The sequence below is a fragment of the Argopecten irradians genome, chromosome 2, assembly GCF_041381155.1.
Source record: "Argopecten irradians isolate NY chromosome 2, Ai_NY, whole genome shotgun sequence".
Lineage (NCBI taxonomy): Eukaryota > Metazoa > Mollusca > Bivalvia > Pectinida > Pectinidae > Argopecten > Argopecten irradians.
Window position 1 is genome coordinate 17783074 of NC_091135.1, and position 17240 is coordinate 17800313.

Below are 17240 nucleotides of genomic sequence, written 5' to 3' on the forward strand. Positions count from 1 at the left end.
TACAATTAAGTGTTGCTTTGTTGCACTTGTAGCAATGGAGTAACCATTTGTTTTACGTTCAGATATTGGTATATACATACAAAGAAAGATAACTCGAATGCGTTTGTTTGTGATATTGCACGTAACTACATTGACGGAGTAAGGAATTAGCATATCATCCCTTAATTTATCTCGAATCTTCTCCTTTCTCCCTTTGTTGTGAACGCATTTGTTAATTAACTTCACTTGTAAGAATGCTTTAATTTTAGAAATAACTTAAAGACAGCTTATTTTCAATGACTAAGAAAACGATGCACAGAACAGCAGCATAAACTACTAACGATATTGACTATGTATAGACTATGGTTGGCTCGGCCACGGGACAGAACCCAGAGCCCTTCTTAAGGAAGCTTACGTTCAACTGAAGGCCAAAAGTGAGGCAGTGTTCAGTGTCTCGTTAGTCAGAAAGAGAAAAATAATATCTTAAACTTAGTCGCCTTTTGATTGTGTCGGTCTTCAATGTTGAATTCTCTCATAACATGCAACTAAATCCTGCTGCATCAACGTTTTAGTTATCAAAATTGGGATGCTGCTGACAAATTATCAAGTTCTATTTTCTTAAAAATCTTCAAGATCTAAGTTTTTAAGTAAACTATCAATAAGACCTAAAATGAATCCAACTATACCCCAGTTAGAACATATATAAGGACTAATGAGAAGTTTATTTGAATGAGAAAACATAGGAGCGATGAACACCGCATCGCTTGAGCTCGTGTTGCATAGAAATCAATGATAGCAAGAAAGTAAAAAAATATGCCAGTACTGAAAATTATCCTTCGTGGCTGCTGTAGTTATATTTTGGTAGCAAATTATTAAGATATTTTAGATTTTGAAAATACCTAGCGAGTCCTCCTTATCTAAATTACTTTTATCTTTGGTTAAAAGGAAGGGCGAAAACCGTTAATTCAACAAAGTATTACAACATGTCGGCGATAACTCCGACGTAGGATTAAAGCCAAAACACTTTCATGGTCGACCTTGGCCTGTTTCGTGCCTATGCATGTAAAGGTTTTGTGAAGTGTAATCTGTAATAACAAATATCTCCGTTAAAGCACGATATTGCTCATCTTTAGAGTTGAAAGTGTATTTCATTTTAATTTCTATTGAATTGTTTTGCTAAATGCTTAATTTACCGAGCTTGATAAGGGCGTGGGTGTTCCGGAGTTTATTTCATCTTTGCTAATATAAATCTACATTACAGAAAATCCTGACATTTGTGTGAAAATAAACGTTCCAGTGTACGTGTCGATTAAATAAAGAGACTTTTGAAAACAGAGTTTTATAAATGTAATGAGTTGTTCCCCCAGATGTTGAGTTCTATATATTCCATTAACCATTGCACTTTGTTATATACACGTCATGTTCTACTGACCTTTCAAGAGATCGTAAAAGTGCCGCACGTGTTTTGTAACTTGTTACCACATGTCTATTTCTATTACATCTCATATATTCCTAACATACCCTCTATATCGCTCATGTTACACATTATAATGTGTCTGGGTGTAAAAAATATCGTGTGGTACTATCTTAAAACTCAAACAAACAAACTATCCTGTATACTTTTTTCAGTTATTACCAGTGATTTTAAAACATTTTTTTTCTCATTCTTAGGTAAAAGATGAAAGAGACAGACTGAAAAGAAAAGGTAAGCCACATTGTGCCTACCCTAATAAAGCCAGCAATGTTGTTATACTGTTTTAAAACAGTACTGATTTTCAATATTGGGATGTTAGGTAATTGTGACCTTTTCGTACTAGTCTGGAGTAAAATATGTGATCTATAAATGGTAACTGTCAGCTGTCTATTGACGTCTAACCGAGGTTCCCTTGGTAGCTCTCAAATCGACCTCGAACGTATTGAGTGACATTATAACGTAGACGGTTTGGTTGCGTTGTTCGTTGCTTTTGACGTAATAGATGACAGTAGTTATCGCAGTCAGTTTGAATATACATACGTACACATCGCATAAAGAGATGTCTATATTAGTGGATAATGGTTATTTTCAATAGTGAAAGTGATATCTTAACAACCCGATGTCTTTTTTAACAAGATGCCCAGTGGGCCTGTATCGCTTACCTGTTGTTTTAGTAGTTATTACAAGAAATCTTACAATAAGAAAATTGACCCACACGATTGGAATCCCCACCATATTCTGATGCTATCAATACCATATGACTATAGATTCATTTTTATATTCAATACAAATTTTGTTAAATTCCGTCCTTTGGTTTTGAAGGAAAAGATACCCTATACCCCACGATTCAACATTTATAACCTACAAACCTTTTATGATAATGTTCCCAATAATTGCTTCATTGTGATTGTCTAACAATATTGTCAGGTATCAATGGGGATAATCTTGGTTTACCTTGAACATAAAGGGAGTGGGACGAATGGTTCGCCCGCTACCGCTATCAGTAAAGTGTGAACGGATAGGCTATGAGAATATACCGCAGCAAGATATCACATATATGGTAGGCCGTCCTTACATGGCTCTGGTTATTAATAGGACGTAAAATAATAAAACAAAGTAAACCTTGAGCGACAATATGGAACGTTACTTATTTTATTAGAGTTAATTAATCCTTGCAGAAACAATTGACACAGAAGTGTCGACCTGTGCCAGTCTTGATTATAACCAACTCGTTTGTCGTATATTTTGCTTTTACTGCAGTCATCCTTGACATGATCCCTGAGTGCTCCATTCCGGCGAAGTAATGGCATTTGTCCGTGACACGAACAGGAAGTTTCACACATTATCCGACTTTTCTGTTTCTTTCCGAGCACGAGTTGACTTCCATCTAATTAACAGTGTTAGTTCGCAACATTCCCTTCAGAATATGGAGAACGAATATTTTTGCCCACGCCAATAGTTCTCCATTGCTGTGAGTAGGAAGTGAAGATAGAGTAATACGGTATCAGAACATTTCGACATTTTCTCCTTATTATTCCGACAATACTATCATGATTTTTAACATATTCTTTTTGTCTGTTACTTAGCTAACATATCTTATTATTTTTGTTCTGTGACTTAATGGTTGATATACAACAATGCTAACATTTGTACAACATGCGACGATACGTGCTGCAATTTTAGATGACTAATATGCAAACAAGTTAAAATAACATGTTTGTTTGATTAAATAAACGTCCTATTAACAGCCAGGTTCATGTACGAAAATAAAGTATATATTATGCAGAATGTAAAGAATTTGACGTACATGTATTCGAAACTTAACTTGAAAATGAGTAATGTTTTTCAAAGAGACCAGCCTTATGATGTTATTTTAGATATAACTAATCTATACCAGGTGCTATTGTATACATCATTCACTCAGAGTAGCATTATGTTTTAATACCAGTACTTCATTTAGGGAACAAGGCATCGGCCAACAACGTGGGAGAGATGATACTTAGGATATGTTTGTTAAATTTGGATAAGAGCATGAAGCAGATATTATCCAAACTATGACCTCTGCTTTGGGGAAAACATTTTGACAAGATAATGCACGATACTAGCGAACACCTATATAGGAACGAATCGCAAAGCAAATTACAGAATGGAACATCAAAATGTTTATAAAAGGATCCGGCCTTTGTTCATTAATGATAACTGCAAACATGATTCACTGATGCCTAAAATCAAATACTCAAGTAATGTCGTGATGTCATTACGTACTATATAATTATAGTATACTCGGAAACCACCATCGTATTGCATCGTATTTACATAGTAACAGGGCGTGATTGTATCGTATTACATACCACTAGTACAGTGTATCGTATTTACATACCACCAGGCGTCGTGATTGTATCGTATTTACATACCACTAGGGGTCATGATTGTACAGTGTATCGTATTTACATACCACCAGGCGTCGTGAGTGTATCGGAATTACATACCAACAGTGGTCGTGATTGAACAGTGTATCGTATTTACATACCACCAGGGGTCGTGACTGTATCGTATTGACATACATGTACCAGCAGGGATCGTGACTGTATCATATTTACATACCACTAGGGTCGTGACTGATTCGTTTTTACATCCCACCAGGGGTCGTGACTGTATCGTAATTACATACCAACAGGGGTCGTGATTGTACAGTGTATTGTATTTAAATCTTACATTTACATTTAAAATTGGTTGTTTCTGCTCCTGCTTAGTGGTCAGCATTAAGAGGATGGGACGTCTTGTTCGTTCGTTGTCAGTGAAATATGATGGATGAGAGTTCGAATTCTGTGAGTAAACGGGGACAACGTACAGACCATTTCCTAAACATGACACGACCTTATATGAACTGAGCTACAAGCATCAATAGGACATCACGCCAACCACACATATCACACACAGCTAGGAGTCGTCATTTATACTGCATTTATATGACTATATATTATACTTACAAACCATAAGGGTCCATATGGTATTGGATCAACACACTACCAATATAGCAACAGGTTCTGGGGTCGTAATGATATCTTATTTCGTGACGTTATTGTATGACCAAACACATCGCTTAAAGTCAAGGTCATCACTACTCCCAATCTACTACTCTTCATGTTCTTACTTGATTTGATACCGAATATCTTACAACCGTAGTCGGATACGAAAACAAGTAATGCCGTGTTTACATTATTAGATGTCGTGAGGCGACTTAGTAAGAAAGAGATATCCATGATGACGTTTTTCCGAGAATCAAAGGTTCATCTGGATGTGATTGCTTTCTCTTCATCGCACATCTCCCGGTAGTCTCGTTTAACATGCTAAAATGACAGATGGCTCTGCCGGGAGATTTTTAAATATGGAAACCTTTTTGGAATGTGATACGGGTTGTTGTCATCTATGCACTAGCCAGTGCCACCATTCTATTTCCGGCGTTTCAATTTCATTATATGACCTTTGTATTTGATATGTGATCCAAATCAACTATCTGCCACTGGGAACCGTGAAGGGTAGACGTTAATTAAATTTTTTCCATCGGTGTCTGTTGTCTCACCTCAAAGATTGTGAAAACTGGTATTTGCGTTTTTCACAAGTGTATCATCTCGCCACAAATGTTGACAGTTAATTTTTGGAAAGTCGGTTACACTGTAGATATGTTTCTCCGCCGTGAGAGATGAATTATTTGTATACGCCTTATTGTAATTTAATTTTGATATATTTAATCATGTTTTCTGTGTTATGAATTCTAACAAAAACCTTTTACCAACAACGGCAGCGTCGTGTCTCTTTCGAAAACTTTTGCATCACATTAACATTCTCTTTTTCTTTTGTAATGTTGAAGAGAAAATCAATATTTCATATCTGGTAATTATCTATTGTATGGTACCAATGTCATACTCTTTAATCCCCTTGCCGATATACTTCCGTTTGTTGTAATTTTGAAAGTGCTTGTCCTGATGCTTGCCTTACAGCTACAATCGTCAGGCAGTCAATTCCGATTAGATGAAAACCACTTTCCTAGCTTAGAAAAAATAACGGGTATAAGTGTACCCGTAAGGAAATTAATATTGTCCTTGCAAAACTTGAAAGGTATTTCAAATACATTTTCTTATCCCCTGGGTGAAAAATGAATATATCGGTGTAAACTAGAGGGAAGCAACACCCTGTGGAATCAACAACATTTACTTCGGGGAAGTTCAAAAGCAAGCCGATTGTGCCAAAGAGAAGATCTCTCTAGCCGAGAGGTTATTGACCATATTGACCAGGGTTACATTTCTTTTAGCAAAATGTGATTGATTCTCCAGTGCAGATATAGATTTCTACCACAATGTGTCGATTTATTCAACTCTCAGGCCATTGGTTATATGTACACACCGTTGATTATATATATTGATATTCCACTAGTGGAATATAACCTTCCGGCGTTTTGATTGGTGGAGAAATTGACCTTTGACCGGTACTACTTTTTCTACCCCACGTGATCAATGTTTACGTCGTCTGCTTTCAACGTCAACATCATGGCTGCGATGGACGAAGATTTGGTCAATATTGGCGACAGAGTGAAGCTATGTGACGGGGAAAGGGGAGTAATCAAGTCTATTTCAAAGGCAGACACTAATTATGGTTTCGACCGATTTGAAATTCAGTTTGATTCAGGCAAAATAGCAACTGAAGCCCGGTATCGGTTCGACGTCATACCGTCATGCCCAGGTCGCGACGTTACAATATCACAAACTAACGTGAGATCTGTCACGATATCGGAAACCATTCAGAGTACATTAACACCCCCAGTTGATAAGCCCCATGATCCATATTTGTCAGACAAAGATTCATTAGAAGATTTTGATGTTGACAGATTCATTGCTTCAGAGGTCAACAAAAACACTAAGAAAAAAACTGATTTAGATATGAAAAAAGTACGAGATTTTTTTCAGTGTGTTCTCAAGGAAAACAGGCCATTAGAATCGATTCCGCCAGTTCAGCTGAACAAGTTACTTTGTATCTTTTTTATGAATGTTAGAAACAATCATGGAAAGGAATATGTACCTGCTACCATTAGAAACATGGCATGTAGCATTGATCGGTATTTGAAATCAAAAGATTACGGCAAACAACTAACAACAAGTGTAGAGTTTTCTAAGGTAATGGAGGTTATCAAATCTAAGCAAAAAAAGCTAAAACGAGAGGGAAAGGGAAATTTAGAAAAGAGGGCTGATGCTGTTTCAGACAAAGACATAGATAAATTGTATGACGTAGGTCAACTTGGTTCACACAACCCTGACAGTTTGTTAAGAACAGTTTGGTTTCTAAATACTGTGCATTTTGGCATGCGAGGTGTTACTGAACACAGGGATATGTGTTGGGGGGATATTAAGCTATGTAAAGATTCAGAGAATAATGAGTACATTGAATTTCGTGAACGGCAAACTAAAACAAGGCCTGGATCAAATCCTAAGAATGTAAGGGCCGTCCCCCCGCGCGCCTGGGCTACCCCTAAAACCCCATCACGCTGCCCTGTCGCCACTTATAAGGTCTACCAATCTCGCCGTCCGCCAACATACTGCCATGATGATGCACCCTATTATATCGCCACTAATACAAACATGGACAAATCTAGCAGGTGGTTTAAGTGCCAGCCTGTCGGCGTAAATAAACTGGGAAGATTCATGACTACAATGGCAGAAAATGCAGGTAATATTTTATGAATTCATCCTAAACTTCCATTATAATAAACAGCTGCTGTCAACAAAGTAACAAAAACTAAGCCCCGCCCCTTTCAGATTGTACACAGGCTATACAATGTATTACAGTGTGTACTGAAACAGTACACGATGTCATGTTGCATTTCAAAATTTCACACAACAGGTCAAGGTCGATTGTCCTGGTTATTTGCACTTTAATACTAAATGATTACTGAATTATGACCCGTGATACAGGATTTTTCAATATTTGCAATAAATATGTTTTAGGCTTGACGAGCAAAACAGGGGGAAATGGAAAGCGCCTCACGAACCATAGCGCAAGAAAGTATCTTGTACAGAAGTTGAATGATAACGGGTTGCCTCCCAATCAGATTATGCAGGTATTAATAAATATTCTTGTACGTTAAATAATAACAAAATGTATGTTTTTAATGCAGACTTACCTTTATTTAAGAAAATTGCATTTAGACATCCCATCACAAATATTTCGGTTTACAGTTCGTAGGGCTACTGTAACTTTTTTACGAATCACTTGCATATTTTTGCATTTTTTTTATCCTTTCAGAATCAAGCTTCGGAATTCATTCCAAATATCGATACCCTACAATTTTTTTACTTCGGTAGAACCACAAAAAAAAAAAAAAAAAAAAACGTGAATCCGTAAATAAAATAATTTATTAAGAAAAAAAAAATCAGTACAAAACCCATACAGTGACTGACATGTACATCCTCAAATTCTTTCTTGTATACAGTTTTGTTTGTTTGTTTCTTTGTTTGAGTTTTATGGCCCATCGACAACTTAGGACTCATTTACGGCCAAACTACAACGCAGGCATTAATGTTAGGATATATTTACAGTCAGTGGTGAATTGATAGTAAATAAACCCCGTTTATTTCAACCAAAGGCTACTCAACTTTATTTCTCGATAGATTGAGTATGTCACGCGCAATTTGGAGTCGCGCGGATGAATTTATGATGGTCCAAATCAGAAAGGCCGAACGTACGTTCGATGAACATGGAACACATATACATGAATGTGTGTAAATACAAATGAGAAAAGTACCCACATGCACAATGTTTACATGTTGTGTGTCCCTAGATCCCCCCCAACCCCCCCCCAAACCTCCGAACCAATATTTTTCTGAACCCTTATGACCCACTGATCACAAATCAAAATGTTAACATTGCATAAGTTGGGATGAACTTCCGGTTATGACGTCATCAAGATGGCCGCCATCTCGAATTTCACTAAAAATTGAAAAATAGTCATAACATTAACATTTTTCAACCGAAGTAGACAAATGAGATATCAAAATGACCACAATAGAACAACAAATACATATCAGGGACCAAAACATCCAATATATGTAGTGATTTCTACACAGGAAATGAAAAAAATCGGATTTAAAGCTCAAAAATGGTGATTTTTCAGCAAATTTTTCATATTTTGTTTGACGCAGCAAAAATGTTTCCCAACAGCAATCTATTATTTCTAACAATTTTTTGACCACTTGTCAATCAGTTTAAGCAACAAAAACAACCAAAACCAATGTTAACATCGTATAAGTTCCGGTTATGACGTCATCAAGATGGCCACCATCTCGAATTTCACTGAAAAATGAAAAATAGTCATAACATCGGCATTTTTCAACAAAGTAGACAAATGAGGTATCAAAATGACCACAATAGAACAACAAATACATGTCGTGACCAAATAAGCCAATATATGTAGTGATTTGAACGCAGGAAATGAAAAAAAAAATAATATTTTAAGCTCAAAAATGGTAATTTTTCAGCATTTTTTCATATTTGGCTTGACGCAGCAAAATTGTTTCCCAACAACAAATTGTTATTCACAATCAGTTATTTGACCTCTTATCAATCTGTTAAAACAACAACAACAAAAATATATAGAAATGCAAAAGAGAATTGTTATACCATCATTTGGTTTACAAAACATCACCGGATGCGGCATATGGATTGTTATTTTTTTCCAAACCGCTAACACTCCGTAAATACCATGACACTTTTCGAAACATATTGTGTCTTTTAGAATGAGCACATCCATTGTTTATTTCCTGTGTATAACGCAAGGAAATATAAGATGGTTACTACAGTGTCACATATTTCTTTCACTAGTTCTTAATGCTTATCATTTTCGTTTGTGCGTGCTTTCTCGCCAGAGTGTCGTCTTCGACCTCGGTGACCTGATGTGACATTAACATTATCGGGTTACCATCGTGGTTCTAACTTGTCAACTGTCCATGGTCAGAGTTAAGATCAGAACACATCGGCTTCAGGGATGTGGGAGCTCTTCCTGTTTCCAACCTAGTTTCACCTAGATTCACATATCGTATATGATTTTCCAGACTTCCACGGCATGATGAAAAAGACACCAGATCAACATTCTGCGGAGGGTTGAGTTGGTTCTCCTTAATTCGTATGAAACACAATTCCTATTTTTTGTGAACCATAGGTGGCACAGGTGGATTCTTTGAGGTCATAAATGAGGTCTGCAGTGAAGTTTCACTCTTGCCAAGTCTGGAAAGCACTTTAGAGAACTTTTTACTGGAGAGTCTTCAATGGTCTCTTTGCGCATACACCAGATGTGACACAACCAGCACCTTCAAGGGAGTGGGAAAAAGTCAGACCAATGAAAAACATTTAACATTTATGCCCTCATTAATGACCTCGATGATATCACCAGTGCCATTTATGGTTGCACGAGGGTCCACAAGATTGATGAATAGTACTTCATACGAATTATGGAGTTATGTGCTTAAGAGAACCAATTCCACCATTGGAAGAATGTGCATCTGGTGTAATTTCCATTAAGCCGGAGAAGTCTGAAACAGCATATACGTACGATATGTTAGAATCTGAAAGAGATCCCACATCCCTGAACCTGTTGTTCCTAATATGAACTCTGGTCATGCATGGGTCATAAAAGGCTAGAACAACACTGGTAATGCAGTGTCACATGAGCTCATCAACATCGAAGACGTCGATCTGGCTTTCGACGAATTGGATACTGATATCTCGAGTACTCTGATTCGGACTGCATGTACCAGCTACCAGATATGCCGAGTCTCTTCAGTGGATAGGTCAGTGAGGCGAGAAAGCACGCACAATGATAATGGTTATCATTGAGAACCAGTGAAAGACATATTAGTGACATTGTAGTAACCATATGACATTTTGCTTATGCTATGCATAGGAAATAAACAATGAATGTGCTCATTTTCAAAGACACAAACGCTTTGGGAACTGTTAATGATATTAACGAAAACACAGGCTTAGCTTAGGTTACATTTGTTACGCTATCAGTAGGTGTTGTGTTATTTTTGAGACGCTGCTAATCAATAAAATTGAGGGTATAACAATCATTCTTTTTTTTGCATTTCTATATATATTTTTTGTTGTGTTGTTTTAACAGATTGATAAGAGGTCAAATAACTGATTGAGTGAATAACAATTTGTTGTTGGGAAACAATTTTGCTGCGTCAAGCCAAATATGAAAAAAATGCTGAAAAATTACCATTTTTTGAGCTTAAAATATTATTTTTTCATTTCCTGCGTTCAAATCACTACATATATTGGCTTATTTGGTCACGACATGTATTTGTTGTTCTATTGTGGTCATTTTGATACCTCATTTGTCTATTTCAGTTGAAAAATGCCGATGTTATGACTATTTTTCATTTTTCAGTGAAATTCGAGATGGTGGCCATCTTGATGACGTCATAACCGGAACTTATACGATGTTAACATTGGTGTTTTGGTTGTTTTTGTTGCTTAAACTGATTGACAAGTGGTCAAAAAAACTTATTAGAAATAATAGATTGCTGTTGGGAAACATTTTTGCTGCGTCAAACAAAATATGAAAAATTTGCTGAAAAATCACCATTTTTGAGCTTTAAATCCGATTTTTTCATTTCCTGCGTAGAAATCACTACATATATTGGATTTTGTGGTCCTGATATGTATTTGTTGTTCTATTGTGGTCATTTTGGTACCTCATTTGTCTACTTCGGTTGAAAAAATGTTAATGTTATGACTATTTTTCAATTTTTAGTGAAATTCGAGATGGCGGCCATCTGATGATGACGTCATAACCGGAAGTTCATCCCAACTTATGCAATGTTAACATTTTGATTTGTGATCAGTGGGTCATAAGGGTTCAGAAAAATATTGGTTCGGAGGTTTGGGGGGGGGGGGTGCATGTGGGACCCTCCTAGCCCATGGCCTAATAAGATATGTCAGAACAACATCAGTATTTGAGTTGGATACGTTATCGTAGAACTCTACTGTTTACAGTAGTGGGCCTACCTGTGTTTTGTACATTTCCTCGAAACGACGTCCGATACATTTGAAAATCTCTAAATCCGGAAATAATGACATGGAACTATGTAAACATTCCGTGTATTCAAGAAATTTCAAACGAATCGAACACTGTATTAAGTAGAACTCAAGTGATCACTATAAATTGAAGAAACTCTCTGTTTGTCACACTCCTTGACACAGGCGTGTTTGAATCGGACGCGCTCGTTCACAACTACGTTGAAATATCCTGCCACGTTATGAATTGTGTAAGCGTGTTGAAATCATACGAAGCAAAATATTAAAACCGAAACTGCTTTTGCACCATTGGTGTTTTTAACAACATATAAATAAAATGATTTATAGACCATACCGGGAAAACCTCAGATATACTGTATGCTTCATCAGACGGAACTTCATTTAAATTGGTATGTTCATTGATAACATTTGGCGGGAATTTCCGCTCACTTCAATCGAAATAATAACACGACGTATAGAACCAATCTTAAACAGGCACTCACTTACACACACAAGAAGATAAAGAGGATGATTTAGAAAAGGGTGGTGTTAAGAGTGCTAAAACATTTAAAAATCATGGTTACGGAATGATACAAAAAAAAAAAGATATAGTAAAAAAATGATTGAAGATAGAGAACATAGCAACCCCTAGATATTTGCTTCACTACCACGTCGGCACGGAGAGGTGGGGCTGAGGTCAAAAATACTTGGAGTGTATTGAAAAACATTTAATATACTGATGGTGGTAAAACAATATGATTGATTACAATACATAAACCTGTCTTCGGATGATGTATGAAAATAATCGCAACCAGTCATATTTAAAACTGCAGCACGATGTTATATTAATGACATGTCTACACTAGTTATACTAGCTCTATAATAAATGCCATTCAAAATCGTTTGGAAAATGGCAAATGTATGGGCTGACGGCACGAAATGCTGGTATTTTTTACAATACAAGTTGAAGCAGATTAATACATTCTCGTTTTCAACATTGTTTTGTATGTACATTGGTATACTTCCTTACAATGTACGAAGGAATACAATCATGGTAAACATTCTGTGTACAGGATTAGAATGAGTCAAAGGGTACACAAGTATTGTGTTGGATAAAATTCTGTGTGAGGCAACACACATATATCGCTTGGCCCTTCCTCCTTTGAAAACACGTGTGGAGCTTTTGTCTAAACAAAACAGCTTGAATACAATCCAAGGGGCAGATGTGCTCAAATAGTAATAAAGTCCATATCAAACGCGCATACACAAGATCATGTCACTATATACAATGCGGGGGCCGCGGTGGCCGAGTGGTTAAGATGTACCCCGACATAATTACCACAAGCCCTCCACCTCTGGGATGCGGGTTCGAATCCCATGTGGGGCAGTTGCCAGGTACTGACCGCTGACCGGTGGTTTTTCTCCGGGTACTCCGGCTTTCCTCCACCAACAAACCTGGCACGTCCTTACATGACCCTGGCTGTTAATAGTGACGTAAAACATAAACAAACCAAACTATATACAATGCAGTTCTCTCAATTTAAAAAACAAACAAATCAATCCTCAAGACGAAAAGTTTGGCGTTCTAATTTTGTTTCATGTCAAAACTGGCATTAGATATCTTGAATTTCTCATACAATTTTGTTAAGACATGAAAATTTCATTAACGAGGAAGTTTGGTGTACTAATTGTGTTTCAAGTGAAAACTGAAATAAAGTGTCTTCAATTTCTTCACAATTATGTTAAGACATTAATATTTTCTCACATCCGAAACGAAACCATTGATATAAAATGCCAACTCTCCATCGTCTTTAATGAGAAAAATTCTTCATTTCGTGACAATAATACCAAATTATAGTTCAATGATTTATATTTCTATCAATACAGTAATTAGATATTGCCAGCTGGAATATCGTTTTTCGAACTCGCTTTTAAGAACAAAACTAATGGTTGTAACTTACACCAAGAAAGACACTACCAAGAGGGTACCTGCTTGCAAGTCGCAGCTGGGGCTCTGTAAATTCAATCCCAAATATAAGATTTTTAGGGTTTTCTTCTCCCTTGTTCAGAAGTTAGATTTTTCATTTTTCATATCTCGAGATGTCTAAATTAATACTATTTATGTCAGTCCGTCACGGTGACTGGTCTGTGCCTCAGTAAGGGATGTACTTGTCCATACTAATCAATCGAGGGGTTCTGTCTGTGATGATTTGATAACCACAAGGCAATCTTTGTACTATTACATTTTCGGGTCAGACACGAGATAGATTGATCTACTATATTGTTTATTCCCTATCAAAGTGACATTCACAGCCATGTGGATGTATCTTCGTTATCAAGTTATACGGAATAACTCTAATCATCCAGACGGTGATCAAATCATCGACGCGTTTCTTGGCTTATATGAAAGAACTGAACGCTGTCAACAGACAGCGAGATTTAACTCAGTGAACTAAGAGCATCGTACGCAGTGAGTGTGACATGTAAGTCTTCATATTTGGTTTTCTACCATAATTTTAACTGTGCGTAAAAATTTATTACCTGTAGAATATAAAGGTGCGCTCTAATTTGATTACATGAAATGTAGAATGTACATATACATACAATGTATATATGGCAGTTAAATAGCTTTATTGGAGTAGAATATAGGGATAGTAGTACTATCAATCAATTTTATAAAACAATCATCTTTTTTTATAATAATCATAAGCTCGGGATCTAAAGTAAACAAAATACTCGCCCATCCACTTGACGTTACTCCGACACTTAATTTGAATTTGTTTTCTTTGATTGATTAATTAACGTCCTTTTAACAGACAGGGCCGTGTAAGGACGGCCTTCCATGTATGCAAAGTGAAGAGTGTATGAATTGAGTCGTGCATGTTTTTGGAGACTGCGGTATATTCATGAAATGGGTTTTTGTGTAGTAGATCCCTTTTTAAAGTGCTATCACTGAAGCATGCCGCCGAAGACACCAGGCAACACAACCCACCCGAATACATTATAATTGTGTATTTGTTTGATTAATTAATGTCTGATTAATAGCCAGGGTCATGTAAGGGCGGCCTCCCATGCATGCGACGTATAGCATGTGTGAAGTGCGTGTTTTGGGAGACTGCGGTATTTGTTGTGTCTTCTTGTAAAGTAAACTATAGTGCTGTATCAATGAAACATGCCGCCGAAGACACCAAGCAACATATCCCACTCGGTCACATTATTAAATGATAATTCAACACTTTCCTTCTTATAAAGTCTGTTCTTTACTCAAAGGATGAAATACTTTTCCATCATGACATATACAGTGAACATGCATGTATATTTTACAGGTATTCAGAAAATAACATATTAATTGCAACATAAATCAACTTATGAAACAACATAATTATAAAACAATGATTTAAACAAGTTGCAGATTACAAAAAGTACATCCCTCCCCCCAGCTGAAAAATTCAATACATGGATGATACTGAAGGAATATGGAAAAGGATGACGGCTACCAGAACACACAAAGATAATGGTTAGTTATCTCCTCCCCCAAGGGCAAGTTTTTATGGGACATATAAAACTGAAATAATAGTCTTGTCCTGAAGTCCCACATGCACATGTATGAGAGTTAATATCACGACGATGAATCATTTGGTACAACTCCTGCACTATGACGAGGTCCGTGTGGTTCCAGTTCCTTTATACCTGGCTTGTTGTGTGGCTGAAGTCGAGAGAGAGCTCGTGGTACTCGCGTTACAACTGGCTCAATTTGCTGAGGGATGTTGTCATGGTCACCTGTTGTATTAAAGTTTAACCGACGTGGTGTTGGTGGGGGAGTGGCCCCCTGTGACGGTGTTGTCATGCTACTCATAGGAGCTGGTGTCCCGCGCACATGTGGTGACAGTTGGGGGAGTGGGGCCGGTGGTGATACAGGAGCCGTGGCCTGTGTCGTCCGTGGAGGCGGCGATTGGTCACCTTGTCGTCGTGGGGCTGCAGCTGCAGACGGAATTTCATCGGAAGGCAACATCACCTTAGATGGCCGTACGTCTGATATGGGTGGCGAAACTGCGGCATAAGGCGAAGTGGTGTTGAAGGGAGTGAACTTGCGGAGATGCTGACGATTTCGTAATGTCACTCTACCGGTGCCATCCACTCGAACCACGTATTGGTGAAACTGACGTACTTCTACAACAACTCCTGTTCGCTCCCATCGGCGAGGGTGGTTCCCAACAAGATTTTGTAGGTACACGTTGTCTCCGACTTTGAGGGGTGGAAGCTGGTGAGTATGCTCTTTCCACCGTTCGTGTTCTCTGGTGTGGCGGCGCGCGGAGCCTTCTTCCGATGGGACATTAATTCCGTCCAGGTCTCATGGGGAGAGTATCGACCCATCGGTATTGGGATGGCTTCACGAATGGGTCGACCAAACAATATCAACGCTGGAGATGCCTTCGTTTCGGGGTCGTTGGAGTTCCTGTAAATCAACAGAGCCCTCTGAAACTTGTCCACGTCAAGGGATCCGGATGCGTTGATATTGTCCATGAGCATCCGTTTGATCGTCTTAACAGCCAGTTCAGCCCTGCAATTTGCATAAGGATTCGCCACCGAAGAAATCCTGTGTCGGACACCCCAGTCTTTAAGAAACACCTGAGTTTTTCCTGCAGTGAACTGTGGACCACCATCAGACGTTAATTCCTCGGGGATGCCAAATGTTACAAATGTCTCACGCAACCGCTTAACCAGACCATCTGCACCGGACTCCGATCTAAACACTATCGGCCAATTAGAGTATCTGTCAACAATCACTACAAAGTCCTTGCCATTGTATGTGAAGTAATCACTACAGATTTTCTGAAATGGGTAGTCCGGGGGCGTTATTTCAGCTGGCGGTTGCATTGGGTTGGACTTGGCCATCTGATGGCAGTGAGAACATTGATCCCTAACTTTGGCAATGTCGATCGTGATGTCCGGCCAATACACAGAGTCAACTGCACGCGCACGCATAGCACTAACACCCTGATGGGCTGCATGGAGAGCCTCGAGTATAGGTTTTCGTAGTACCGTAGGGATAAGCACGCGCTGGCCCATAAGAATAACACCATCCACAACACACAGACTAGACGAGAAACGATGGTATGGTCGTAGTGCCATCGGTATCTTTCTGCATTCGTCGGGGAACCCAGTTTTTTACGTAATGGATGAGGTCGGCGAATGTGGTGTCTGAGGCAGTTGCCTCCCGAACCATGTCCCACGTGACCACTGTACCGGCGGAGGACAAAGCAGTAGTGGCGGCAGCAACGGTGAGCGAGTCATCAGCCAGATCTACATCCTCACTTTGTTGACAAAGGCTATGGAGAGTGTCGTGTAGAGGAACAAATGGCTCGATGTCCAAATCCAGATCTTCCGGTTCACCAGGCAGGTGTAACTGATCCGCTTTGCAAACAGGGTGTCTAGAGGCGGCATCGGGACCTTGATTCTTCTTTCCAGAGACATGCACCACTGTGAACCTGTACCCGAGCGTTTTTTCCTTGAGGTTGAGGAGGCGTCTGTTAGAGATGTCCGCGAGTGATCGATCATTCAGTATTTGGAGGAGCGGCTTGTGATCGGTTGCTACGAGGAGGTCTTTGCATCCCAGGACGTAGTACCGAGTCTGGTGTAGTGCGTAAACAACAGCCAATGCTTCACCTTCAATTGGGGCGTAGCGGCTTTCTGCAGGGTGTGTGAATCTGCTGCC

At 38.5% G+C, this 17240-nt stretch overlaps 2 protein-coding genes across 2 annotated transcripts in view; one reads left to right on the forward strand and one right to left on the reverse strand.

Annotated features, from left to right (window-relative positions):
* Positions 1-17240, reverse strand: part of LOC138314668 (secretin receptor-like) — a 137886-nt gene that overhangs the window by 92553 nt on the left and 28093 nt on the right. The window lies entirely within an intron of this gene.
* Positions 5797-7618, forward strand: LOC138314667 (uncharacterized protein KIAA1958-like). The gene is made up of 2 exons (XM_069255122.1): positions 5797-7174; positions 7453-7618. The coding sequence occupies exons 1-2, from the start codon at positions 5968-5970 to the stop codon at positions 7590-7592; spliced, it is 1347 nt and encodes a 448-aa protein (XP_069111223.1). The 5' UTR covers positions 5797-5967; the 3' UTR covers positions 7593-7618.

Coding starts and splice junctions, on each gene's coding strand:
- LOC138314667 (XM_069255122.1), top strand. CDS start 5,968: ATGTTTACGTCGTCTGCTTTCAACGTCAACATCATGGCTGCGATGGAC. Junction 7,175..7,452: donor TACAATGGCAGAAAATGCAG/GTAATATTTTAT, acceptor AATATGTTTTAG/GCTTGACGAGCAAAACAGGG.